At 44.3% G+C, this 27,766-nt stretch overlaps 1 protein-coding gene across 2 annotated transcripts in view; it reads right to left on the bottom strand.

Moving 5' to 3' along the window:
* The window catches only part of Otud7a (OTU deubiquitinase 7A), a 119,607-nt gene that overhangs the window by 66,862 nt on the left and 24,979 nt on the right, over positions 1–27,766 (bottom strand). For both annotated transcript variants that reach the window (XM_035442473.1, XM_035442472.1), the window contains exons 2-3: positions 8,619–8,801; positions 1,415–1,633 (exon numbers count right to left, since the gene is read on the bottom strand). In XM_035442473.1, coding sequence (XP_035298364.1) covers positions 1,415–1,633; positions 8,619–8,801 — 402 coding nt within the window. The remainder of the gene's footprint in view (positions 1–1,414; positions 1,634–8,618; positions 8,802–27,766) is intronic.

A 27,766-nucleotide genomic window follows, 5' to 3' on the forward strand; every position in this document is an offset into this window, starting at 1 on the left:
GCCAGTCTGCATGGTGGAGGAAGAATGTGGTTAGAGCCTATTTCTCCAACATCTTCTCTCCCTGAAGTTATGATCTCTCCACACAATTACTCATCCTTCCCCCCTTTGCAAGGCACAAAGGTAGCAATGGCCTTGCTGGGTGATTCACAGGCATGGCACTAGCCTTTAGTGTTCTTAACCTCTGCACATTGCTTGGCAAATATACCCTTTATGGAACCCTACCATCTCATTAGATTTCTTTCATGGCAGCATCTTGATTAGCAATGCCCACCCTCTAGATCCTATTTTTCTCTTTTTCTGAAACACAGACATATGGCAATGCTTACTGTGTTTTGGCTAAGAGCTGAGTTCCACTTCATGGCAGCATGTTGTTGGCTGGAGCTCTCAGCAGAGAAAGTGTTCTGCTAAGATGACACACCTATGAGGCATCCCCCCTTCTCTGCTGAGACAGGTTACCTAGGAGTCCCTCCGGCAGCCAGGCCTCTGGAAGTGGAGGTTCTACACGGGAAGGGTTGGCCAAATGCCAAGTCTGAATCAGAAGCCTTGTGTTCCACTTCTACTGGGGCAGCAGGGACCACTGCTGGCGACACATCCTTAGTGCATGCTGGCAATGAAGCCCCCTGGGAGATGCTTGTGAAGAACATATTCTTTCACATGTTTATCTGAGAAGCCCTTTGGTTTTCAATTTTGCAGTTATTTATAATGCGAGCAATGATTTGATTTTCAATTTTGTAGCTGTTTACAATGCAAGTGATGATGCTGAAAAGGCATTGCCTTGTCTCAGGAAGAACATACATCTGTCCAGACATTTGCTTTGAGTCAATTGTTAAACTAATTAAAAAGTCAAAGAGGACACATCTGGCTTCCTCCCTGTCTTCCTCACTGGCATCATAGGGTCATAAGGTAATTCTAGACACAAAGAGGCTCAAGTCACTTCTGTGTTTCTTCCACTGGGAGGCCAGAAAGACTGGAAGAGTTGTGAAGAGTGACACATCTCTGTCTAGGCCACTAGTGTTGTGAACTTCGTGAATGGGAAGTTCTGAGTACAGGACTTGCCCATGTGCATAGGAAGTGGCAGGGCCTCCCGTTTCTCTTCTAATTCAATCATATTGCCTATCCTTCTTCAGTGTCCATGGGCATGAGGGATGGGAAAGAGCAAGGCCAAGTAGAATGGTGCTTATATCCAGGGAAAATCTGGGATTCAAGAAGAAGGGAAAGCCAGTGCCGGGAGACAGAGTACAACAATCTTTAGAGCACAGTTGGTACAAACGGAGAGTTCTGATGGCAAATCCCAAGAACCCCGATCTTGCTCCTGCTCACTGGGGAAAGAGGCAGTCAGGCTGCTGCACAGGGGTGGGGTGAATGAGTAGGGGTGAGTGCTGAGGAAGAGGAGCCTGCAGTAGCAGACACTCACCTGCCTGCTCCAGAGCTACCATGGTGGCCTGCTCGATCAAGTCCCGTTCAATGAAGCTCCTGAAGTCCTCACTGTACACGCTCAGGTCCGGCAGCTGGAATGTATAGATGGGCATCTCCAGTGGGAACTGCTCATTGTTGCATTCATTTGCCACGTGGGATCGGGCTAGGGAGACGATGGCTGAGCTGGCATGGGAAATTCCCCGGGAAAGGCGTTTCTCTGCTGATGAGAAGAAAGGATAACCACAGGGACCATGTCACTGTCAGTGTGGCTCTGAGAGTGCATGCAGCCATGCTTAAACACTCACACACAGCACACATACCACATACATGCAAACACATATAAGTACACACATAAACACATACCTATATACTATGAACATGTAACACACATATCCACATTCACATACATACATATAATACACTGTACACATTATAAATGCACATACATACAAACATACCCATACAGATAGTTGCAAATATATGTACATATTGTACAATACACTAATTCGTGCACACAGTATACAGAACTATCAATAAGTATGTCTACACTACATACACATGACACTTATTATTTTTAATATTTAAATTAGATTTATTCATTTTACTTTTTGTGTGTTTTCTTTGAATATATATATATATATATATATATATATATATATATGTGTGTGTGTGTGTGTGTGTGTGTGTGTGTGTGTGTGTGTTGTGTGTGTGTGTACTACATGTATATCTGGTGACTGGGGAAGCCAGAAGAGTGCACTGGATCCCCTGGAACTGGAATATGGTTGGTTGTAAACTGTCGCATGTGTGCTGAGAATCAAGCCTGGAGCCTCTATGGGAGCAACAAGTGCTCTTAATGGCTGAGCCTTCTCTACAGCCCCAACATGACACTTTTAGACAACACATTTTTTACATACACATATACACAGGCACACACCATATAGTTTACATATACATGCATACATGTACACACACATACCCAGGTATAAAAATGTACTAGACACTACAAATATGAACACATATATCCCCAAACATATGTAATATATATCACACATGTAATATATATCATGGACATGTAATATACACATGAACATGGAAGTATATGCATACAATACATATGTAATAGAATATTTACACAGCAAGTATGTGACACATAGGACATACTACACACACACATGTACAGCTATGTGTCCCCTGTACCATACACATATAGGAACACATATGTGCACCACACTCATGCACACACTCATATCCTTCCCACATTAGTCTTTCTGTCTTCCAAGCCTCTTCTACCTTGCAGGCCTGCCTGCTGCTGGAATAAACCTGGTGTGTGGCCCTGCCTCAGAACACCGAGATCAGTGCTGCCAGCCTACTGACAGGAGCAGCAGGGCTTGCTTTGGGCTATTGGGCTCCATTTAACTCCACTCCCGAGAGACTTCCTCTCCCAGCAGTGATTGGGACCTGGGAGGCCATCTTTGTTTTCACAAATTTAAAGCAAGAAGCATCCTGCTCAGGCTGCTCTGCAGTGATTGAGGCTTTCCAGACATGGGCTACTTTATTCTTGCTTCTCCAATGAACATTTCCCATGTGGGCATCCTGGGGACACACGGATGGAGACGGTGCATGTTTCCTGGCTACCTGCATGTTCTTTTGTCCTAGCACTCTCTGGTACTGTGGCCTCCTCTATTTTATTCTTTGTGGGCTTTCTGCCCAAAGGCTGAGAAACACATTGGAAGACGCCTCTAAGGTATGGTCTGTTATCCTGTTAGAACTTGGGTGATCTGAAGCAAATGTATTGTTCTCTTGCTGCAGTGAAACATACTGTAAAAAAGAACCTAGTGCTTGATTTGTAACATAACACACACTAGAAGTCTATTTTGTATAGAGCCAAGGCTGGCCTTGAATTCGATATCCTCCTGTCTCAGCCTCCATGATTACATGTGTGCCCTGTCCCTAAACAATTCTGGAGCATATGACACAGGAATAGCACCTATAGACTCAGTGTTTGTGGCATGGGACTTCTCACAGTGGAAGTCCTCTTATTCAGCTCAGGGAAGGAGGGCCCTTGGTGACTGATTGCAACTATGGTCAAAACCCTGCGGCAAACTCCTGAGTATATGCATATGAGTTGCTCACCTCCTTTCAGGCAAGCATCCCTGGTGCACGGGAAACTGAAGCCACTGCCTTCCTCAGAGCAAGACGTTCAACACAGCCTCATATGTATGTCAGTGGCCAGAAATGACATTAATGCAATTGTGTCAAAGCAAATTGGCAAGCAGCGGTTTGCCTTGACAACCTCATACATTTTCCCCATTCAAATGGACAGAAAGTATAGAGATTGCATATTTCAGAATGAAAGGCTTCTATTCACTTCAATTTCATTCTGAGGCAATAGGATTAGGTTATCTTATACCTTGAGGAAACAACAACAACAAAAAAAAATGAGAAAAGAAATGAAACCACAGAGGCCATCGGAATGAGAAATAAGAGAGATGGAATGGGAGGTCTGGGTTGTCTGTCACTGGGAGATGCCCCCATTGCTCCCTGCACCCAACTCAAATCCTCGAGAGCATTAGTCAAGTGCTCCAATCCCAGCAGGCACTGCCTCCCTCCTCTCCTTTCTCCAACAGGCCAATAGCTGGACAATGGCCACAATAGGTTTAGCCCTTATAAACAAGCAATATCTGTAACAGTGGTTCTGGAAGTTTCCCCGAGGAGATACCAACTGTAGGGAAGGGGAAGTTCCCTTAAGCCTAAGGTAAAATGTAAAGCCCAGTAATTCTAACACTGGATATATAGCCAAAGGGGAGAAAATCATTGTGAGCTATCTGCTCTCCCACATGCTCTACAGAGTTAGTCACACAGCAAAGAAACAGAAGCAACACAGGTCTCTATCAGCAGAATGGAAAAAGTGATCACATACATAGAAGGGAATACCATTTATTAATGAAAACAGTGAGATTGTGTCATTTATGACAACACGGATGAACCTAAGGAACCTACCCTAAGTGAAAAAAGCCAGGCGGATCCCACAGATGTAGCTCACGCGCAGAAGCAAAATAAAGTGATTATGCAGAGTTACAGTGGGGTAGTGGTGAGCAAAGGGTGGGTGTGGGGAGAGGAAACTGAGGTTGGTGATCGGCTACAAGACTGCAGTCAGTAAGAATCTAAGCAATAGTCGAGAGGCTACCTTAAATGCCCTTCCCCTGTAATGAGACTGATGACTACCTTAAATGCCCTTCCCCTGTAATGAGACTGATGACTACCTTAAATGCCCTTCCCCTGTAATGAGATTGATGACTACCTCATATGCCATCCTAGAGCCCTCATCCAGTAGCTGATGGAAGCAGAAGCTGACATACACAGCCAAGCACTGAGCCCAACTCCTGGAATCCAGCAGTAGAGTGAGGAGTGATGAGCAAAGGGATCAAGACCAGGCTGGAGAAACCCATACAGAAGCTGACCTGAACAAGTGGAAGTCCACAGACCCCAGTCTGACAGCAGGGGAGCCAGCATAAGATTGAACCAGGCCCCCTAAACACGAGGGTCAGTTGGGGGGGGGCGCTGGGCAGTCTATGGGGCCTCTGGCAGTGGAACCATTTATCCCTAGTGCACAAATGAGTTTTGAGAGCCCATTCCCTATGGAGGGATACTCTCTCCCTAGGATATACTCTAGATACACGGGGGAGGGCCTAGGTCCTGCCCCAAATGATGTGTCAGACTTTAATTATCCCTCATGGGAGGCCTCACCCCACCCCCCAGGGAGTGGATGGGGAGTGGGATGGTGGGGTTGGTGGGGGACATGGGAGGACGGGAGAGAGAGGGAATGGGGATTAGTATGTAAAATAAGATTGTTTTTTAACTTAAATAAAAATTATTTTTTAAATTAATTTTTTAAAAAAGATTGCAGTTGGATACAGGAAATAAATCCTAATGTTTCATAGCATGGAGTGACCACTGTTCAGAATTTACTGCATTTTTCCAAGTTGCCTGAAAAACATGTTTTGAATGTCTTCAGCAGGGACGATGATAACTGGGATGACAGATGGGCTAGCCCTCAGAGGGCTATTACACATTGTTCATATATATTGAAATAGCCACAGCACCCTATGAATATGTACAACTATTACGTGTCAAACACAAAGACAAGAAAGTCAAGGCTGGTCACCTAAAGCCCTTTCATACTCAACCAGAGGACCAGCTAGAGCCACACTGCCTGCTTTTTGCGTAATATACTCTAGTCTGAGGTGCTGATAATCATAGCACTAGGTGCTCACAGGCACACTGAGGAGACATCTGAGGAAGGCAGGCACTTGTAAGAAAGTAGTCAGAGTGTTTACATTACAGGAACCAGACTGAATGGGCTGAATTTATAAATGCTCTCAGCAAACATGTTTGGAGAAATACTGAGGCTATTGTGAAATACTAATAATATTAAGAAATAATTTGGGATGAAAACACATGTTGACTCACAACAAAAGCACAGGAAAAAGAAGCAGGTGCGAATGCCAGGGCAAGCATGTCTCTTAGACGATGAGAAGAGGACAGCCGAGGATGCTTACAAAGAATTCAAGGAAATGAGTGAGAGCCGGGGAGCTTTGTTCCACTAACAAAATTCGAGAAGGTCGTGAAAACCTTTTCAGGCACTTAAGGTTTAAGAGATTCTCAGCAAAAATAAGATTTGAAGGCAGTATTTGAGGACACATTTTTTTTGAAAGAGGGAAATGGATGTAGCCACATGTCTCTTAATGAATAGATATCTTCTGAGAAATACGTCCCTGTGTGACTTCACACTGGCCTCACAGGGAATTGTGTGGTCCGGCCTATGCTTTTCATGTGGCCTCTTTATGCCACTGAGAGGCAAAGTAAATTCTGAGGCTGCAGCCAGCAGAACCTGGCAGACTCTTTCACAGTAAAGCGTTTTGTCAGAAAACCACACTAAAATAACAATGAAAAGCACAGTACAGAAAATATGTAAACACATGCTTGATGATGTTCATACTGACATTAATTATTTATTACCAGTTCTTTAATATACTAGATGATGTGAGGTCACACAACTGTAATTCTAGTATAGATGAGGCCCAAGTAACACACACACACACACACACACACACACACACACACACCCCTACATTCAGTGCTGAGAGCAGGTATGCTTGTGTATTTTGTGTGTGTGTGTGTGTGTGTGTGTGTGTGTGTGTGTGTGTGTGTGTTTATGTAACAATAATAATTAAAGGAAAAGAGGGAATGAGGAGAGGAATGGGAGGGGTTAGAATGAGGAGGGAAATGATATCATTATATTTTAATTAAAATTGCAAATAGCCAGAAATAATTATATCTAAATGTAAACAAGATATCAAATGCTCTTAGATGATATGATTTCTCCGAGGCAATAACCCAGGGTCATTTTCTCAGAACTATTACTGTTAAAAAGATACCATGTTTATGTGGCTGCCTAGATGACAGGTAAGTACAGGATGGCTTGCTTTCTCCTGTGTCTAGTCTTAGCAGAATCTGAATATGTGGACAGGTGTACACAACACTATTGGATACAAGAAACATGCCATTTAAAGATTAAATGGGACCCATTCAATCACAATTGTAATAAGGCTTACATGGAAGCATAAACACACAAAGTAGTGAAAACCTTTGGAAAGGCAGTAAGGGAGTTTGCCTAGGAGGGTAACATATAGGAAGCTGACAGAGTCAACAGTAACAGTTAGACAGCAGCATGCTAGACACACAGGGACCACAAACAGATTCTGAGATAGCAGGGACTTTACAGTATGGTCCAGTTGGCATTTAGTCCAGAGGGGAATAGCAATCTGATCAGTATGTGGGGAGGAAGTGCTGTATTCAGAAGACAGCAGCCTAGAGCTTTTGCTATTGTTTATAAGGTTTTCAAATTGATGGAAACACCTGAAGACTAAACTGACAAACAATAAGTAAAAGGAATTATTAACCATGTATTTTATTTTTCAAATCCAGAGAAGAGCCGATAGGCTGGGGTATTAATACTGTAAACATTTCTGTATGGCAAAGTCCTTTGAACACAAAGTTGTAAGGCAGAATGACACAGTGGGATTAACACCTGGGCATGGGTAGAAACGTGTGCCTATCCTACAGGCTGATAAAGGAAAGCACTTTGATTGGTGGGAAGATGAACCACACGAAGAGACAGGCATGTAGCAGAGGAGAAGGACAACTAACAAGCAAACCGCGAGGTGAAAGTTAAAACAAGATTGCAGTTTTCACCCTTTAAAACACCACCAAGGCAAAGCCATAGCAAGGACACACAGTGCTGGCAGGAGCAGAGCAAAGCACTGGGCGTGCAGTCAGTGAGCAGAGACGTGAGCAGGAAGCCGATTACAGGAAGCACAGCGCTAGCCTATAGGGAGGGAAGCACTGGTATGGGCTTTATAGGACTGAGTGTCTCTTTACAGATTTACTTGGAGTAAATCAGATCCCCTGGAGTTAGAGACAGTTGTCAGCTGCCAGGTGGGTGCTGGGAATTGAACTCAGGTCCTCTGGAAGAGTAGCCAGTGCTCTTATTCAGGGAGCCTCTCAGACCCACATCACAACATTTATTATATGTGTGTGTGGGGGGTGGGATGGGGGTGGCAAAGACAAACAAATGGCAACACAAATCCAAGAAAACCCAGAAGTGTCTAAATATACCATGTAACAAAATGTAGAAACCAAGAGAATGAACTAGTGCTTACTGCTCAGCAAAGTAAGCAGTTTGTAAGCCACATGTCTTTGCATCTTGAACAAGCTTAGCAGGAGAAGGAGGTAGATGTGGCTATCAGTGGAAATTAAGTCAGTGAAGCTGGGAGGTGGGACAAAAACCTTTCAACTTTCCTTTTTATAATCACTGTTACACGTCTGTCTTAGTCTGAAGACAAAAAAAAGAACAGTAAAGAAGAAGAAACACATGGAATGATGAACAGCTATTGAGTGACTTGGAGACTAAGCTGCCAGAAGTAATGGGAGGACCAGTCAGGCAAAGTAGGACTCCCCAGCAGTCGGCCTGGCTCTCAAGGCTTCAGGCACACTCTTGGGCTTTCTAGGGAGATGTGGAGCCGCAGATTCATGTTGCATTTTAGCCTACTGTGAGGAGATGGACATTGAGAGTTCATTTGGCTCAGCTTGGTGATGTTGAGCACACTGTTCCCTACACCTGAAGGCCCCTCAGCTGGTACCTTGGGCAATTTCGTCCTGCCTCTGCAGGCAGGGCCGCTCCACCTTGTGCCCAGGCTGGGGCAATTCTCGCTCAGGCTGCTTGGCGCACCTCCCTTCGTTGAACACATGTGGCAGGTTGGCTGTGTGCACCTGTCGGAGTTGCTCATAGTCGCTTAGAGCAGCTGTCAGGTCCCAGTTTTTGCCTGTGGATAGAAATGACAAGAGACTGTAACAGAAATGGAGGAATCCTGGCTTTCCCGGAGAAAAGGATGCTGCTGGGCAGTTTCTGGAAGTAACCTTTGACACCCATAATGGATGGCCAGAAATACGAGATACAGCGCCTCTCATTAACAGACACATACACCCTGTGGACATCATGCCTCTAACGACCATCAAAGTGCAGCACTAAGTGAGGGCTGTGCCAGGGGAGGAAATCCAGGCCACACAGCACTGGTTTTGGGTACTTAAAACACCTGGGAAGCCTTTCAAGTCAGGTTTCAGGAACATGCTAACATAGCTGAACTTCTGAGGCTGTTGGCACACAACTCAGGGACACGGTGACTTTGGAGACTGCCACTCTGGAATGAAACTCATCACCCTATGAAGGACTTACGAATTTCCTAAGATCTCACCCATGATATCTATCCTTCTGAGAGACTGAGCCCTATTCTTTCCCCCCCGATACTTTAACATAACTCCTGGGAAAAAAAGTGAAGTAAGGAACAGTCCTCTTCAGCTTACGCCACTACACAGCCACTTTCTGGTAAAACTTTTGCACATACTTACAAGGCTGCCCGGCTACAGTGTCATTCAGATCACAGTCCATTAGGCCCTACGTGACTGTGACTGTGATTTCATCTTGGCCACAAAGAACAAAGCACAGAATGCACAGAATTTATTCAGCCTTACATAGTAAAAGCGGAAGTGCAGCTTGGGAGGTTTTCTCTTGTTGAGGTCTTCAGCTACAGTCCCACGAATGCTCCAGCTTGCTCAACCTGCACACAGAGATGTTGCACACCCCAGCCGGGCCACGCCTGGGTGCTAATACATCATTATGCTACTTAGAGTAGCAGGGGCACAGGCTTCAGTGACTGTGACAGAGAACATGCCATTCCATACACAGAACTTTGGATTCCTTCTCCGTACAACTGAGTTAGTAAAATCCCAACTCAGCTGGAACTGATACGAAGGTTAAAGAGACACAGAGATAGTGTTTTTAAGTACTCAACATATGGAAAACACCTAGTAAATGATGTTAATCCAGATAATGGCCATGTTAGTTGGTAAGAATAGTTAGCCCAAACCATCTAGGTGACTCAATAGAAAAGACAGTATGTTTGGTGAAACTTTGTGTAGATGAGAGGAGGGGATGCTGATGTTATGTGGACCCACTTTTTTGAATGTGGGTGTGGGTGGATGGTGTTCATGACAACAAATTCAGAAGAAACTATAGAGGACACAATCAGTGTAAAAATCCACTCATCTGACAAAACGGAGTTTTCCTCAGTACTTATCACCATTCAGTTAAGGGTTTTGCTCATGTCTGATTTATATTGCTTTCCACAAAATCACTTGGGGGAGGGAAGGAAAGAGAGGAGGGACAGAGTAGGCATACCACAGGAAATGAACTTAATTGTCTAGAGAAAAGAGAAAGAAGATAGAACAATAAAAGACTTAAAAGTAGCAGATTCAAATTTTTTAGATACTAGAAAAATATTTTAAGATAAAAAGCTAAAAGTATGCATATTTTAATGTAGAATACATGACACTACCAATTCTATCTCCTACAGCAACACTGGAGCAGACTTAACACAACATGTAAGGAAAGGGAATGAGTATTTGCTGTAGGAGACACACATGGAGGTGCAGGCCTGACATCCCAGCTGGTTGGCAGGCTGAGGCAGGAGGATTACACTTTTAAGGCCTGCCTGAGGTAAAGAGTGAGTTGAAGGTTAGTCTGGACAGCTCACTGAGACTATCTCAAAATAAACAATGGGGGAGGGGGAACTGGGCATATAGCTCAGGGATAGTACTAGGGCAGCATGCCAAAATCCCTAGGTTTAATATTCAGTATTACCAAAAGAAACAAACAATAAAAAATCCAAAACCACAAAAAACAAAAGAACTCCCCAAACAACAAATAGAAACAGACCAAAAAAAAAAAAAAAAAAAAAAAACCCAAAACAACAACTAAAACCCCCAAAGAACAAAACAAATAGAAACAAAACAAACAAATCCCACACCTAAAGCAGAGCTATTTCTAACAGCTACTAGGTGATGGCTACCAGATAACAAGACAATACCAATAGGATCCTGCTCTTGTAGCAACACAGAATTCAGGCCTACATCATTAAATAAGATGAAAAAAGCAACATGACTGGGCTTAAGGGCTCAGTTTAGAACTGAGATGCATTCAGCATGATGTATGGGCACCCTGAGGTTCTGCCTCCTGGAGATGTGAGGTTGCTCCTGCCCTCTGCAGGCCTCCACTTTATACCCTACCTCTCAGGCATGCTGGAACACCAACAACTCAGGATGGCTTCTCACCTGGGAGCTGACACTGCAGACTCGTCAACCCCAAACCTGCTTGTCTGCACTGTCCCCCTTCCCCCAGAAACCACAGGAAAGGCCCCTGTGCTCATTCCCTTCATCCCTACGCCTCCTGACTGGCATTTCCATGTGATAGACCACGTCTCCTGATACACAAGCAAACTTCCTACAATAGTCGTCTATGTTTGCACACCCAATTAAAGCAAATTCTAGACATAAATGAAAACTCGAGATATAAACAGCCACATATGGAATTTAAAGGTTAAAAGGCAGAAATTATTGCAAGACTCTGACATAAACACACTGACATTAGATTACTGAGAGAGGGCTATAAGAGGGCAGATCTACAGTCTGGGGATGGAACCCGGGGCCTCACACACCTACTAAGCAGGTGTTCTACCACTGAGCTACACCTCCATCCCACAGGGCAGATTCTAATATGGCAGCAACCACCCTCAAAATCACAGGCTGCTTGGACTCCTGCTTGTCATGAGTTGGGAGAGCAGCCACACTTCAGACTTCCCACCACTCTGGAATGTTCCTCCTTGACAACTGAAAAACTCTCTTAGGAATGCATTTCATTTCTGATTACCACCATGGTCAGAATTCCACCTTGGGGCTAGGGGCATACTCTTCTCCATCCTCACAGGGGTTGTAGGAAAGCAGGATACAGCCCATAATCAGCATTTCATGACTAATAAACTGGATAGAATGAGCAAGCTTGAATAAATAGCCTTCAGGCAAAAGGAAGTTAGAAAACAAAGTTATAGAACATTATTATATTTATACTGTACATTTATAATTTATAAATTATAACCCAAAGATAAAAATTCAGAGGACTATCCTTAAATGCAGAAAACATACTCTTACCTATCAATCTACCTCTCTAGGCTATTTATAGTACTCCTAAAGGGTGCCACAGTAGGTCTACACTTATTGTGTTCTTTGGAAGATTCGGCGTCATAATTTCTACCTAAGTTAGTTCATACAGTTACTATGACTCTCCAAAGCATAAGCAGAACCCTGTAAGTAGTAGCATTGCACGTATACCGAATAACATAAGGTTAACTAATTAACCTATCTATTTTTCAGTATTGGGGATTGAACCCAGGACCTTGCCCATGCTTAGCAATCCCCACTACTGAGCTACATCCTTGCCAGATAAGCTGATCTTAGTCACATTTATCTGGAGAAATAAACAACAACAGCCAGGTTTGAAAAAAGAGGAGGGAGGGCACTCAGACACTAAAGCCCCTTCTGCCATCTTGGATGTTACACCATAAACACAAGATAGCAACAAATCCTCAGAAAGCCTCAGGGTCTCAAAGGAATTTAGAAGCCTATCTGGGATATGCTTGCAACTCATTTCACACACGAGAGGCGCTTATTTCTGAAGTAACTCAGTTTCCAAAAAAAAAAAAAAAAAAAGAAGTCTAAGGAAAAAAAAGTGCAGGCAGAAAGTTTGCAGTGTGAAGGCACACAGGGCACACAGGGCACTGGCTGAACTGAAGGCAGCAGATCAGGGAAAGCTGTTCACATAGCCACTAGGCATCAGGAGTTGGGGCTCCACACACAGATATGCGGGGTCTTAAGATAGTGTTGTGTTCAGGGAGAATCTTAGATGATTTCCTTTGTCTGGGGACAGAGCCTAAAGAAGATCCATTAGTGGAACAGTATGATCAATATAATATGACAAAGAATTTAACACCCCCAAGAGATACAAAGGCAAAAGACAGGACTTTGAGCCTTTCCATTTACAAGAGATGTAAAATGTAAATAATCAAGGAACCGTTTTACACATCAAAGAATGACAAAAGTACAAATGTTAGCTTCGTGTCGTCCAGCCACTGGGTTCCTGACTGTGGGCAAGCATGTTTGCTCACCTACTTGTGGAGGAAGTCCAACTTCCAAGATTGGGACTTTCATAGCATTCATTGAAAACATAGATGCCTTTATCCTGTTACCCAATACGTCCTCTTCTGGGAATTCATCCTAGAGAAATACCTGTGCACATGAAACATGTTGTGTGCAACAGTGGCAAGCAAGACAAGTGTCCATCCATAGAAAGAGGGTTTACGTGCCTCACCACCAAACACAATGCTATGGTGTGGTGTTGATTCTGCATCCTGGGTATTTATTTGCCACAATCCTTTGGCTTACCTCTTTGCCACTCACAGCTGTTTTCCTCTTCTGGCCTCTTCTGACCAAAGGCCTTCAGCTCAGATATACTCACCTCCCAATTGCCCCCGCCCCCAGCTACTTTCAAAAATGTCATCTATGTACTGACATCCCTGGCCATCCTCTCCCCGTCCCACCGCCCCCTCCTGGGGGATCTACTCTTGGGCTTCACAGTTCTCAGAAAAGGCTCTACAACAGAGCTGTTTAGATTCTTGACTCTCGTGACTCATTTCTTACTCTGTGGCTTATCAGTTGTCCAAAAGCATCCCAGGCCTAGCTCAGACAGTGCTAGGCTGGAGCTTCCTCCACACACTGGCTGTGCTTACTTCCCACTGTGTGAGAGTAAAGGGCTGTGAGTACCTTTTAGAGAAGGTGGCATATGATTTTCTCCCCTTCACATGCTGTAGGCCCTGCAGCCTGATATCCATGGCAGCCAATTGGCCTTGTAGGACCCCCAACTCTCATTTTGTTTCTTCTGTGGTCCCAGAAGTGGAAACTTCCAACTATTTCCCTAGTAACTGCAGAGTCCTCTGCACTGCCACCCTGTGTACCCTAGGGTGCTGGCCTCTGTTCTCTTTCTTTTGGGCTGCTGCAGCAAGCAGGTCTGAGCATCTACAGAGGCCTTCCTACCATGGGGCTCTAATACTCACTGCCCCTTTAGCTTGGAATATTCATTCCCAAAATACCTGCACTGCTTCCTCTGGTTTTTGGTGGCCTCTCCTGAGAGGATCCTGGTCACTATTTTTTTTTTTTATCTAAAATGTCCTATCTCTGGCATTTAGCAGCATCTTTAGGCAGAAATCCTCAAGAAATGCCTGCACCTCTGACATGCAGAAGGAACCCTATTGAAACCTGCATGACAACCTTATCACATAAAAAAAAGACACAAGGTAAATGTTAACCAAAAGAATGAACCAGCAAGTACACACTCATCCACTTAAATAGCAGACTGCTAGGCAGCAAGGTCAGGGCAACTACATTTCATACAACACAGATGGGTCCCAGGAGCACATGGTCACAGGAGAGAAGAATGATCTTAGACATTCATATGATCTCTTTTCATTTCTGAGGTTCAAACATGCATTCTAAACACACAATTACAGATATAGACTGTATGATCAAGGAAAGCAAAGGAAAAGAAAGAAACTGCAGGAGTGTGGTTCCCTGGATGGAGTGGTTAGGAAGCGAAGCATAAAGGGGTTCCAATGTTCAGGACTAAGCCTTTTTGAAGCTGGGTCGTTCAAAACTTCAGTGCTAAGGGTTGAAGGTGAAGCTTGGTGCAGTGCCTGCCTGGTATGTGCAAGGCCCTGAGTTCAAGACTCAACACTAGGAACAACAGCAACAACAGCACCCCAACCCACAGAACAAGAGCCAAACCTGCAATACTTCCAAATTTAATTCCGTTACACGTAACTTGGTGTCAGCTTAGTACTTAATAAAAACAACGAATTAGGGTCAGTTAATCTGTGGTACTCAGAAGAGCTCATACCCCTTGCTAACCAAAGGTCAACCAGCCCCTTCTGCACAAGGCAGCTGAGCCCAGGTGCCCAGGCTAGCAGTGGCTCTGTTCCATACAGTCATCCAGAAATCCATGCAAGTGTAATACAGGTATTATGTCCCATCTTCAAAATGTGCCAGCTCACTCAATCAGGAAGAGGAAGAACCCAGGGGGCATAGTGGCTTCCACTGTTTATTGCAATCTTTCCTATGCCTTGTCTCCTCAGATAGGCTGCCATGGGCAGGGCCTGGAGTGTCTGTGCTGCTTTTTCTGCCATTCCACAGCCACATGATGCTCACATCCAAATTCCTGTGTACATACACATGTTGAATGTATATGCACAGTACATGCATGCAAAGATGCATACATACATCTGGATATACTGCATGTGTATTCTGTGCAGGAAAACTACAGAAAGAGATTTCAAAATATCCTTGGAATTCTCTCTAAAGTCTGTGATGATGAGTGGCTTTTATTATCTCATTTTATTCTTCAACAAACTCACACTTACGTTAAAAATATCCACAAGGTTACCTTACTCAGGATTTTTTTCTAGTTCCATACATTTGCCTTCAAAAATTCATGATCCCATTGTTCTTAACAGCTGAGTAGCACTCCATTGTGTAAATATACCACATTTTCTTTTTCTTTTTTTGAGAAACCTTGGAACACTCAGTCTTTTTATTTATTTTTATTTTATTTTATTAGTTCAAATTAGGAACAAGCTTGCTTCGGATGTCAATCCCTTCTCCCTCTCCCTCCCCTCCCCCCAACATCCCACCTGCCCCTAGCCATCCCCCCTCCAATCCCCAGGCAGGGTAAGGCCCTCAAAAGGGGCTCCCCAAAGTCTACCACATCATCCTGGGCCAGGCCTAGGCCCTTCCCCATGCCACATTTTCTTTATCCATTCTTCAGTGGAAGATTATCCATTCTCTAGGCTATGGTTATTATGAATAATACTGCTATGAAGATAGTTGAGCAAGTGTCCTTGTGGTATGATTGAGCATCCTTTGGGTAAATGCCTAAGAGTGGTATAGCTGGGTCTTGAAGTAGATCAATTTCCAATTTTCTGAGAAACTGCCTTATTGATTTCCAAAGTGGCTGAACAAGTTTGCAATGGAGGAGTGTTCCTCTTACTACACATCTTCTCTAACATAAGCTGTCGTAAGTGTTTTTGATCTTATCCATTCCGAGAAGAATAAGATGGAAATCTCAGAGTCCTTTTGATTTGCATTTCCCTAACGGTTAAGAATGTTGAACATTTCTTTAATGTATCTCGGCCATTTGAGATTCTTCGGTTGATAATTCTCTGTTTAAGTCTGTACCCCATTTTAAAATTGGATTATTTGTTTTGTTTTATTGATGTCCAATTTCTTGGGTTCTTCATATATTTTGGAGATCAACCCTCTGCCAGATGTGGGGTTGGTGAAGATCTTTTCCCATTCTGTGGGCTGCTGTTTTGTCTTGTTGACTGTGCCCTTTGCCTTACAGAAGCTTCTCTGTTTCAGGAGGTGACTGTGCTATTAGTGTTATATTTAGGAAGTTGTCTCCTGTGTCAATGCGTTCAAGGCTACTTCCCACTTTTTCTTCTATCAGGTTCAGTGTATCTGGGCTTATGTTGAAGTCTTTGATCCACTTGTACTTGAGTTTTGTGCAGGGTGATATATATGGATCTATTTGCATTCTTCTATGTGACAAAAATCCAGTTATGCCAGCACCATTTGTTGAAGATGCTTTCTTTTTTTCCATTGTAACACTTTGGCTTCTTTGTCAAAAATCAGGTGTCCATAGGTGTGTAGATTTATGATTGGGTATCTCATTCAATTCCATTGATGTATGTGTCTGTTTTTATGCCAGTACTGTGCTGTTTTTATTGTTATAGCTTTATTCTAGCACTTGGAATCAGGGATGGTGATACCTCTTTAAGTTCTTTTATTGTACAGGCTTGTTTTAGCTATCCTGAGTTTTTTGTTTTGTTTTGTTTTTCATATGATGTTGAGGTAACTCAGACCCAGAAAGACAACTATGGAATGTACCCACTTATAAGTGGGTATTGGCTGTAAAATAAAGGATAACCATGCTACAATTCACAGTCCCAGAGAGGCTAGGTAAGAAGGAGGACCCAAAAGAGGGTGCATGGATCTCCTGGGGAAGGGGAGATAGAAGAGATCTCATGGGTGGACTGAGGGAAGGTAGGGATGGGAACACGAGGGAGGGATGGGGTTTGGAGATGGATGGAGGGGGAGAGTACTGAAAGAGATGCCTGAAAAGGGGAGGGGACATTTTCGGGGTCAGAAAGAAACCTGGTGCAAGGGAAACTCCCAGGAATCTATGAGGATGACCCCAGCTAAGACTTCTAGCAATAATGGATTTGTAGCCTGAACTGGCCTTCTCCTAGGACTGGATGAGACTTTCAGTGGAGGAATTGGGACTCCAGCCCAGCCACACAACATTTGACCTACAGTCTGTCCTGTCTATGCGAAGTGCTGGGGGAGGAGGTGGCAGGGAGGTTGTGTGCGTGGCCAAACAATGACCGGTCCAGCCTCAGACCTATCCCATGAGACTGAGCCCACCCTTGACACTGCCTGGAGCATGAGGACCCAGAGGCTGAGTGGACCAGAGACATAGGATAGAACCAAAAAAGATCAGGAGAGAAAAAGTTAATGTAATGCTTCCTAAAGATATCTGCTATACTCATAGATTGGTGCCTAGCCCAATTGTCATCAGAGAGGCTTCACCCAGTAACTGATGGAAACAGATGCAGAGACCCATAACCAAGCATTGGGCCAAGCTCAGGGAATCCTGGTGAAGAGAGGGAGGATGTACTGTACAAGTCAGGGGGTCAAGAACATCATAAAATAATCCACAGAAACAACTAACGTGGGAGCTCACGGTCTGGACCGAGAGCCAGGAAGCCTACATGAGAACAACCGAGGCCCACTACAAATGTGTGACAGTTGTGCAGTTTGGTTTATTTGTGGGTCTAGCAGTGGGAGAAGGAGCTGTCCCTAATGCTTTGACTAGCTTTTGGAAACCTATTCCTTACACTGGGTTCCATTGCCTAGCCATAATGCAAAGGGAGGAGTTTAGTCCTAACTCAATTTGATATGCCATGCTTTGTTGATACCCACAGGAAGCCTGCCCCTTTCTGAACAGAAACAGAGGAGGGATGAATTGGGGTGGGGGGAGGCAGAGGAGAGGTGGGGACTGGGAAAGGGAGGAGAGAGGGAGGGGAAACTGCGGTCTGGATGTAAAATAAATGAATACATTTAGTTAATTAAAAAAGGAAGAATATCCACAGGGCTTCAGTTCATGTGTCTGGTAGATATGGTTTGTTTGTCTGGGTAACAGTTGGCTCATTTTCATTATTTATTTTTTCTTGAGACAGGGTCTTGCTACATAGCCCAGGCTGGCCTTAAACTGCAAACCCACCTCAGTCTCCCAAGTAATGGGATTAATGGGCCTGTGCCACCATGCCCAGCTTGACATTATCTTCAGTAAGTATGTTCACATCTGAACTAAAACAGGCTGCCAGTTCAATCACTCTCTAGTGCTTGTTAAATCATAGTGAAAAGGAAATCAAGGACACATTCCAGCACTGGGTGGCGATGTGAGTATTCCGAGTAATCTTCAAGGAAAGTACTGAAATGATCAATTTTACAGTAATCGAAGCACATTTTAATTGTTTGTATGTTAATTGGTCTATCAGAAGGATTTATTTTAGTTTCAACTGTGCGCACATGCATGAGTATGAGTGAGTACTGATGTGTGTGGAGGTCAGAGACATGGGATTCCCTGGAGCTGGAGTTATGAGCAGCCTGCTATAGGTGCTGGGAATGGAATTCAGGTCCCCTGAAGGAACAACAGGACATGCTCTAAACCACTAAGCCAATGCTAGCCTCTGATTGGTATATTTTATGCTAAAGAAACAATTTCAATATAAAAAGTTTCAATCTGGTTATCTTAAAGAAATAAAAGGGCCAGGCGTTGGCACACACCTTTAATCCCAGCACTCGGGAGGCAGAAGCAGGTGGATCCTGTGAGTTCCAGGCCAGCCTGGTCTACAGAGTAAGGCTGGCCTGGATAGGCTCCAAAGCTACATAGAGAAACCACATCTTGAAAAACAAAACAAAACAAACAAACAAACAAACAAACAGAAATAAAAGGAAAGCAGGTTAAAACCGTATGTGCAGTAGATCCTAACTCTCTGTTGACATAGTCCACAAATAAAATCACTTTATTGTCATATGAATGTATAAGTGCTTATGTACTTAACATATTGAGAAAGCATACTTATGAGCCCTGCCTAAGCTTATGAACATAGGATAATTTTTGTCTTTGCATATATTTGTGTTCTTTACATTCAGAATACAATTAATCTAAGCATTTGTGTAAATGTAGGGAGAAGCATTTTCATAGCAGCTGAAGAAACAGCTAAACTGAATAGCCAAAAGCTACAGGCAAGGATGTGCCCAAGGCTATGTTGTTTGGTGGCCCCGAATACACAAAGACACCCCTGAGTGTTGATGACTACTGTGTGCTTTGTAAGAAGCTAATAACTGGATCTAAGCATGCATGGGACAGCTGTGGTGACCTGTGATGGCTGAGGTAGGGGTGTGTGTGTGTGGGGGGGTGGGATAAGGAGTCTACACAGGGGTTATTCACCTATCAGTTGGGAGTAAGGAAATGGAACCTTCTCAGAGGAGAAGGAGGAAGGCAGTGCAGAACGCAGCACAGACAAGGAACCAGTGGTTTACACAGCCTCCACAGGGGACTGCACAGGAGTGACAGCACTGGGGAGATTGGGGCTGAACAAGGAAATAAAGATGTGATGTGGCCACAAGGTGGCAGTAGATAACACAGCTTTCCTGGAGATGCTCTGGCAAGGATTCTCTGGAAAGATGCCCACTGTAGGGGAGGTACAGGGGCCAGAGGGAGAGGGAGGCTGCTGTTCAGAAGAGAAGGAGCCTGGAGGCAACTCCTAGGAGAGACAGGCTGGAGGAAGAACCCAGGGGCTAAGGTTCATTTGCCATGCAGAGCTGACTGTTCTGCAAGCTGGCAGACAACCTCAAACGTGACTTGGGGTATACATTTGTACATCTCTGACGATGAGTGAGGACCTCTCTGGATGAGATGAACATCTGAATCTGTAGGCTGAGTGAAGCCGTGCAGTCTTCCAAGAGTGGTTGGGCTGCATCCAGTTGTCACCAGAGTGGAAGAAAAGCCTCACAAGGGAGGGAGCCCTGCTGGCAGGGGAGAGCTCACTGTCACCATTAGCCCTCTTGGCCTCTAGCCTCCTTACTGCAAATCATGGGGCCCATCAGTTCTCCTAAATATCTCCTTGATTAGTTAATGAGCTAGCTAATGATCTAATTCCTTGATTCCTTGTGATAAATTTTTCTCATTCCCACCTCTCTCTTTTCTTTCTGTATGTACGTATATGTCAACCCACAGGAAATATGTAGACAGACTCAGAGTAGACAGTCTCCAGGTCAGACAGCTTGGGGTCACTTCAGCACAAAGCTGTGCCTTATCAGTTCCTGGTGCAGGGGGAGGGGGTGGGAAGAACAAGCTGTGCAAAATAGGAAGGCTCTACATCAGTGATTCTCAACCTGTGGGTTCCAATACCAGATACCCTGCATATCATATACTTGCATGATGATTCATAACAGTAGCATAATTACAGTTATGAAGTAGCAAAAAATAATTTTATGGTTGGGGGCCACCACAGCATGGGGAGCAGCATTAGGAAGGTTGAGAACCTTTTCTAGATAAACTCTGCTTGTTTGGGCTACATTCAAGCTGACTGAATATCTGGGGCTTGGGGGATAGATCAGGCTCAGAGCCTTTCCCTGGTATGTGTAAGGCCTTTGACTCCAAGCACCAGAAAAGAAATCAGGGGTGTGAAAATTTGAGTTTGGAGATGGCATATTTTTCAGCTAATGTATCTTATACTTCAACAAAGAAGTCAGAGTCAACCTTTGGAGCATTTAAATTAACCCCAGGTCAGCAGGACCAAAATGATAGTCCCCCAGGTAGAGTTTTGGAAAACATCTAATTTTATGTTAAAGTCTCAGATGGGCTAAAAACTACTACTTGATTTCAAAGACAAATGAGTGAGTTCAGGAACTGGCTACCTCATACACCCACATTCTTCTGCCATTCACCCAGGTGTCCAGGCAACACCATGCAGCAACTGTCCCTGTGGAGGTGTCTGGGGAGGGGGCTGTTGGAATAGCATGCCAACATGCTGCAATTAACTTGTGGTTCAATCCTTCTTCTCACTGAGCTGAATCCTCCTCTCTCTAGGCAGCCTAAAGGTACAGACTGAAATCAACAACTGCAAGCAGCAGTGGCTTCATTAACCCAAGGCATAATTAGGATACTTAATGCCCCCAGAGGTATGTGGGTACCCACGTGTGTATGCATGCTACAGTCTTGGCCCCAGCTTCGAGCTTTGGAGGTGGTGATGTCTTTGTAAGGTGGGGCCGATGGAAGCAAGTTAGGTTACTAGAAGCATGTTCTAAGGGAAACATGGACTTTTCTTTCTTCCTTCCTCTTCTGCTTCCTCGATGGTCAGATTGGTGGTTTTGCTCTGTGACATGCTATAGTCACTAGTGCCTAGAACAAAGGCACCTAATAATCATTGACCTGAACCTCTCAAGCTGTGAACCTTCCTTCTTTCTAGGTTACCTCATATCTTTGTTATAGTAATGGAGAGCTGACTCACACAACTAAGCAGGACACAGCTTAAGAGAATGAAATCAGCTGTCAACATGAGTCTAGATTTATATGACAGAGAAAGCAGGCTCTGCTGGGGCTGACAGAGGCCTTCTTGGAGGGGTATCCGCCAAGGGCCCTCATTGTGGAAGGACCACCATTCCTGTGTCTCCCATGCTGTCAGTCTGCATGGGATTTAAGACCCCATTCCTTTCAGCTAAATTGTTTTAGTTAAAATTCCCCAGACAGGCTTGAAAAACTACAGTAAGATCAAACTAAATCCTGCAGATCTGAGAAATAAATCACTTCTGTGTCTTGGATGTTTGCCAAGCTGGCCCCCAGGAGGAGTTTTAATATGTCACTTGGAAGAAAAGTCTTTTAGTTCTCTCTAGTCACCCCCCCCCCCAGAAGTCTATCAGTTCCCCTCTACAGTGTCCATGTACCCCAGGTAGGTAGACAATGAAGGCTGCGGCCAATGGGACCCAAGCCTCACATCAGGGCCCAAGACACACCTTGAGGAGGACCAGCCCCCATGGGATCCATAAGCACACAACACAGTGCACAGTTAGCAGCTGTCTGTGGGTGGTCAGCCCATCCACACAACAGACAGGGTGATGGCTCTAAGGATATTGTCTGCTTATTCAGAATAAAAGAAATCCTGCTGAGATCCTATCTATAAGAGTGGAAGCATATTAATGTAGCAAGTGGGGTTTGGGGGAGCCATGGCTCTTCTCAAGCTGTGTAGTAGAGAGCTTGGAGCAGCAGGTGCAGTGATGGGAGAACTGTGTTGGGTACACTCCTCCCAAGAGACCATGCCTACTAAAGAGGCTGTATCTACTGAAGAGGCTACATTCACCAACTGTGGCTATCAAGGAGGCTGTGTGCACTGAAGAAGCTACATTCACCAATTGAGTCCACCAAGGAGGCTATGTACACTGAAGAGGCTACATTCACCAATTGTGTCTATCAAGGAGGCTGTGTCCACCAAGGAGGCTGTGTCCAGTTCAGAAGCTAGATTTACCTTGGAGACTGTCTACTTAGAAGAGTGTGTGTACCTAGGAGGTTACATCCACCAAAGCTGCACCTCTTCTGAAGATCACTAAGAACAGAGTACATGTCTACCTAGAAGACCCCGTGTCTTTCCAGGGAACCCCAAGTCTTCCTAGGAGACCATGTCTATATAGGAAACCTTATCTACCCAGGAGACTGTCCACCTAGAGGGCTATGGCCACCAAGCAGTCTGTGCACCAGGGAGCAATGTTAATGAAGTCAGCAGAAATTCAGAGGTACTTAGTCCATGGTACTACCAAGGCAACTGACTCGGTTCTCACAGGTGACTGCAGGCAAAGGACTTTCCCAAATGAGGAAGGGAGTGCTGCAGCTATTTTGAGGATAGTGTTTTCAGTTATTGGAATAGCAAGACTGACCACAACATGGACTTGCACAGTTGTGTCATCTGTGGATGACCTGGGAGGGTGGTCTGTGTTTGGAGTGCATAGGGTGCACCTGTATTATAGATCCTGGATTTTATGTTGGGTGACAGAACACTGGTCAGTTTCCATCTGTGGAGAGAAATGTTCTGACATTCTTTAATATTTTGTCTGTGTGGTTTAATTTGTTGATGGTGGTTGAATGTTGGTATGGATACTGAATGTCTAGTTGTGTGCTCAGCGGAACGTGCTTGGTCAACCCGTAGCAAAGGCACAATCTGAACACTGTCTATTCTGTCAGCATGGCCATCATGTCCCTTCCTCATCAGTCCCTCTGTCATTGATTTTTGCTGCCTACAATATCACACACTGAGTGGCTTATAACAGCATGAGTTGATTTTCTCATGATTTTGGAAGTCACCTGTAGAGAGGCCTTGACTAATTTCTTTGTTCCAAGTCTCACAATGCTGAAGTCAAGGTGTCACAGGGCTGGGTCTCTCCTGGATGCTCTTAGAAGGCCTCAGCTTTGAGGCCTGATCCTATGCCGGGTGGTTGGAGTACTGAGTTCCTGTGGAAGCTATCAGATGAAGGTCAGCTTTAGATGCCACTCAGGATCCTTGGCTGGTAGTCCCTCCTCCATTGTCAAGCAACTAATGGAGGGTTGCTTCACTGTCACATGGCATGTCCTCTCACCCCCTCCCCCCCCCCGTGTCTACAGTCTTCATTTGTTTCTGAAACCTCTCACATTATTTTGAGTTTGCCAGATAGGGTGTAATTTCTATTAAAATCAAAATGATTATCATCCTAAATTCCCTCTGCAGAGTTCTTTTGTAGCACTACAGTAGCCCCTCTTTATCTGAGGGAGATGTGTCCCAAAACTTATGGGAGATGTCTAAAGCTATGGGTGTACCAAACCCTCAGAGCAGGTCTGAGAAACCCCCACCTTCCTTATTAAGCCTAGAGCCTTTATCTTTCCACTCACAGGAAGCACTTCAACCCTCTCTTATCTCCCAGATGCCACTACTCTACCCTTGTGCTTTGGGGATCACTGCTAGGTAAAACAAGGACTACCTGACTACATATACATCGTGACACACATGCTAGGCAAAAGAATGATTCATGTTCTAGTTGGGGTGAAATAGCATAGTGTTAACTTTTATCAGTCTTCTTTGTAATTTTATATTTAATAGTTTTGAACTGCCATTGACTACCAGCAACTGAATTTATGGAAAAGGGAAACAAAGACATGGGGCATGTACCTATGCCAGCACATAGTTCAGTATTAGAGAACAGGAATCTTTCGAGTTATTTTTAGACATTTGTCTACCAGGTAACCTTGTGCTGGAGCTTTGAAAAATGGACCATTGCAATACAGTACTGTTTGATATCTTCACTCTGGCTCAGAATAAGATGTCTGAGAGTCATCCATGTTGTAACATGCATCAGTAATTCATTCATTTTCACTGCTGAGTATTCCATTGTATGCATACAGAAAGATGTACTTATCCATTTACACACCGAAAGACGCCATGTTGCTTGCTTGCAGATTTTGATGGTGAATAGAATGGTTATAAATCCCTTCAGGTATGAGTCCTTTTCGTAAACATACCTTTTCAAAAATTTTTTATCAGTTAAAAGTCTCATCTTTTAGAGAATTTCTAGTGTGCAATACAACACTAACTATAGTCAATCTTAGAACTATACTAATTTATCTGAGTTCTATCCGGGCAGCTTTCTCCTCTCCCAGGCTTTGGCCTGGGAGCTCAGCCTCCAGGATTCCCAGAATGCTCAGTGCAGAATGCTCCTTGCACCATGCAGCCTGGGAGCTTCTGTGTAGGGCACTCATCCTGGCAGGGGTCCTGCTGGGCTTACACATTTTATAATGGGAGCTTTCCTATGTATGCAGAAGTAGACACGAAACTGTAATGGTTCTGCTGGAATCCATAGCCCAGCTCTGATGAAAATCAATCATGGTTTCTCCTGTTTCACATCTGCTCTCATCAGTGTTGCCTCCCATAGCATGTTATCATTTCTTCCATCAGTATTTCAGCTGAACCTTTCTCTTCACAGTAAAGCACGTTTACAGGCCAGCTCCAAGAGATCCCAAAATCCTCAGCTGCCCAGGAATGCTGAGTTCAATTTCCAGCTTGCCTTGCAATGTTTCATTTTTCAGTATTTGTGAATAATCTTTTAGTCAATGCACCTATATTATGATTTGCCCATAGATCACTCGTCTTGGATGAAGACCATACACTTCAAGACAGGGCCTCTTTTTGTCACTATTGTGTATGTCAGACTAGCTACCACCTCCCCAAGCTCCTAGGGATTCTCCTGCCTCAATGTGCCATCTTGCTGCAGGATTGCTGAGGTTACAGGTGTACACGACGGTGTCTGGCTTTATATGGGTTCTGGGATCTGAACTCAGTTCCTCACACTTGTGAGGCAAGTTCTTTACCCACTAAGTGGTCTCCCCAGCCCTCTTGAGTCTTCGTAAAATCTATAGCAGGGTGAGCAAACTGGCTCATAGTCTGGCTTCCCACTGTGAGATTGTGTGTGTGTGTGTGTGTGTGTGTGTGTGTGTGTGTGTGTGTGTGTGTGTGTGTGTGCATGCGTGTGTGTGTACGTGCTCGAGCACTCTTGTGTGTAGGTCAGAGGTTAACATTGGGTGCTTCTCAGGTACCATTCAGAGTCTTTGGTTCTTGAGCTGGCTTTTGGGAACCTATTCTCCATGCTGGGTTGCCTTGACACATGGGTAGGAGTTTGATCCTGGCTCAGTTTGATTTCCCATGCTTTGTTGACTTCCATGGGAGGTCTGCCCCTTTCTGAATGGAGAAATGGATGGGGGGGCAGTAGATGGGAGGTGGGGGAGGGAATGAGAGGTGAAGAGGGAGGGGAAACTTTGTTTGGTATGTAAAATAAATGGAAAAATTTAATAAAAAATATCTACTGAGAGTAATAAAAGAAAGTTTGGTCATGGGAAGCCATTTTTCCTTTACCATTTTAAGTAAACACGATGTCTCTCTCGTCTTTGGGCTGGATTTGAAGCTGAGTGGTAGAGTACACACTGTGTGCTCTAGGCTCTGGCTTCATTCCGGGCCACTTAAGAAAAATGAGAAAGGACCTAGCAGTATGGAGTGGAATGACAGGGGTCTCCAGGCAGAGGCCTGTGCTACCACTGCCTGGCCATTTGGGCTCTCCATGCCTACCCTTCAAAATGCTGTCTGGGCAGCAACGTGGATCTGCTCTACCTGGATCCCATGGCCAGCTGGTAGGCAGTGGAGCCTTTTCACTTTCACTAAAAAAGGTCTTCCTTTCACCATCTCCCCTTTCTCGTGGATTATTTTTGCAATGATCTCAGTCAGCAGCTGCTGTCCCCACACCATGCTCAAGATTTTAAGGACCCAACCTAAATGTCAGCAAATGACCTGTCATTGTGACTGTCAAGCAATTGGCAGCTACTTCTCTGCATGACTGGACCAAGAAAATGTATCAGAAGCAGTTTCCCAAACTGCACATTTTTCAAGCCTAAGAGACCAGGAAAAGAGTCTGTGCTTCCTCAGAAACAACCTGAAGAATTCTCAGTTTCAAATGATCAGCTGGATTTGTTACCATACATACATCTTCAGTTAGCCGGGTAGCTCAATACAAGAGACAGCGGTATGCTATGCCTCCTAGGCAGGCCTAGAACTAGGCTCAAGAGACCCTCATTTCTCAGACAACCAAGTTAGTTAGGTGGGACTGCAGGTGTATACCATGCCTGGCTCCTTCTCTGACCCTTCTTTCTGAGGGATATAATCTAACCTATTCACGGTTGTTTTCTTTGGCTTTCTAAATTCCACAAAGATTCTGGAAAATCATACAAAACAGACTGACAGACAGACAAAACCAATACCCTTTACTGGGTTTCCTAAGTGAGACCTGGCTGCTTTGTTCACGAGTTGTTTTCTGTGGTAAACAAGGCAAGGAGTGGGCTTTTGCTGGAACATCTTGGTGGAGCCTTGAGGGCCAGCTTTCACAGTTATCGCAGAAGTGAAGTGTTGCTTTGCCTTCAGGTGGGGGTGGGTGCTTCATGAGCAACTTATGTGCTTGGCTCCATTTCAGAAATCTTCTTAATTAACGTCTAATAGATGCAAAGTGGCCAGACAGTGTCTTGCACATAGAGTTAGCCACATTCTTTTTTCTTTCTTTTTTTTTTTTTTTTTAAGTTTTGCAGTCTATTGGAGTATGGACGGCTTCCTTTGAAAAATAAAGGTTAATTAGGTACCTCATAAGAGGGTTTATTAAACCATCTCTTCAGCAATTATCGAGAGCATGCTTGCATCTTCCCGTGTGTGGAGGGCTGTGGCGCTGTGGAAGGCAGTGCACACAAAGCCAGGGGGCAGGGGTATGGCTTTTATAGAGTGAGCGTAGTCTTTGGGGGGTCTGAGCTAGGTTCAGATGCCGGTTTTGAACGGGTGGCAGTGGGCTCTGCTCTGTCCCAGCTGTGAAACCTCTAGAGATCTTTCTTGGTTTCAGCTTCCCTAGCTACTCAATTGGGAAATCTAGCCTCTCTGTTGCTAATTCATTGTGAGAAAAGACATGATGGCATGTTCGAAGAGTCCAATGTATGGCATATAATGACATCCCTATTATATATTTTATGAAGATCTATTAGAAGAAAGGAACTCAAAGACCCAAACACGAAGAAATAAGGAGAAAGATGACTAATTACCCTGATTTGTACAGTGCACACTGTGTGTATGCTGAAGGGTCACACTATGTCCCACTAACACTGTAATTTTAAGTTAATCAA

This window comes from Cricetulus griseus, chromosome 3 (genome assembly GCF_003668045.3).
Source record: "Cricetulus griseus strain 17A/GY chromosome 3, alternate assembly CriGri-PICRH-1.0, whole genome shotgun sequence".
Taxonomy (NCBI): Eukaryota; Metazoa; Chordata; class Mammalia; order Rodentia; family Cricetidae; genus Cricetulus; species Cricetulus griseus.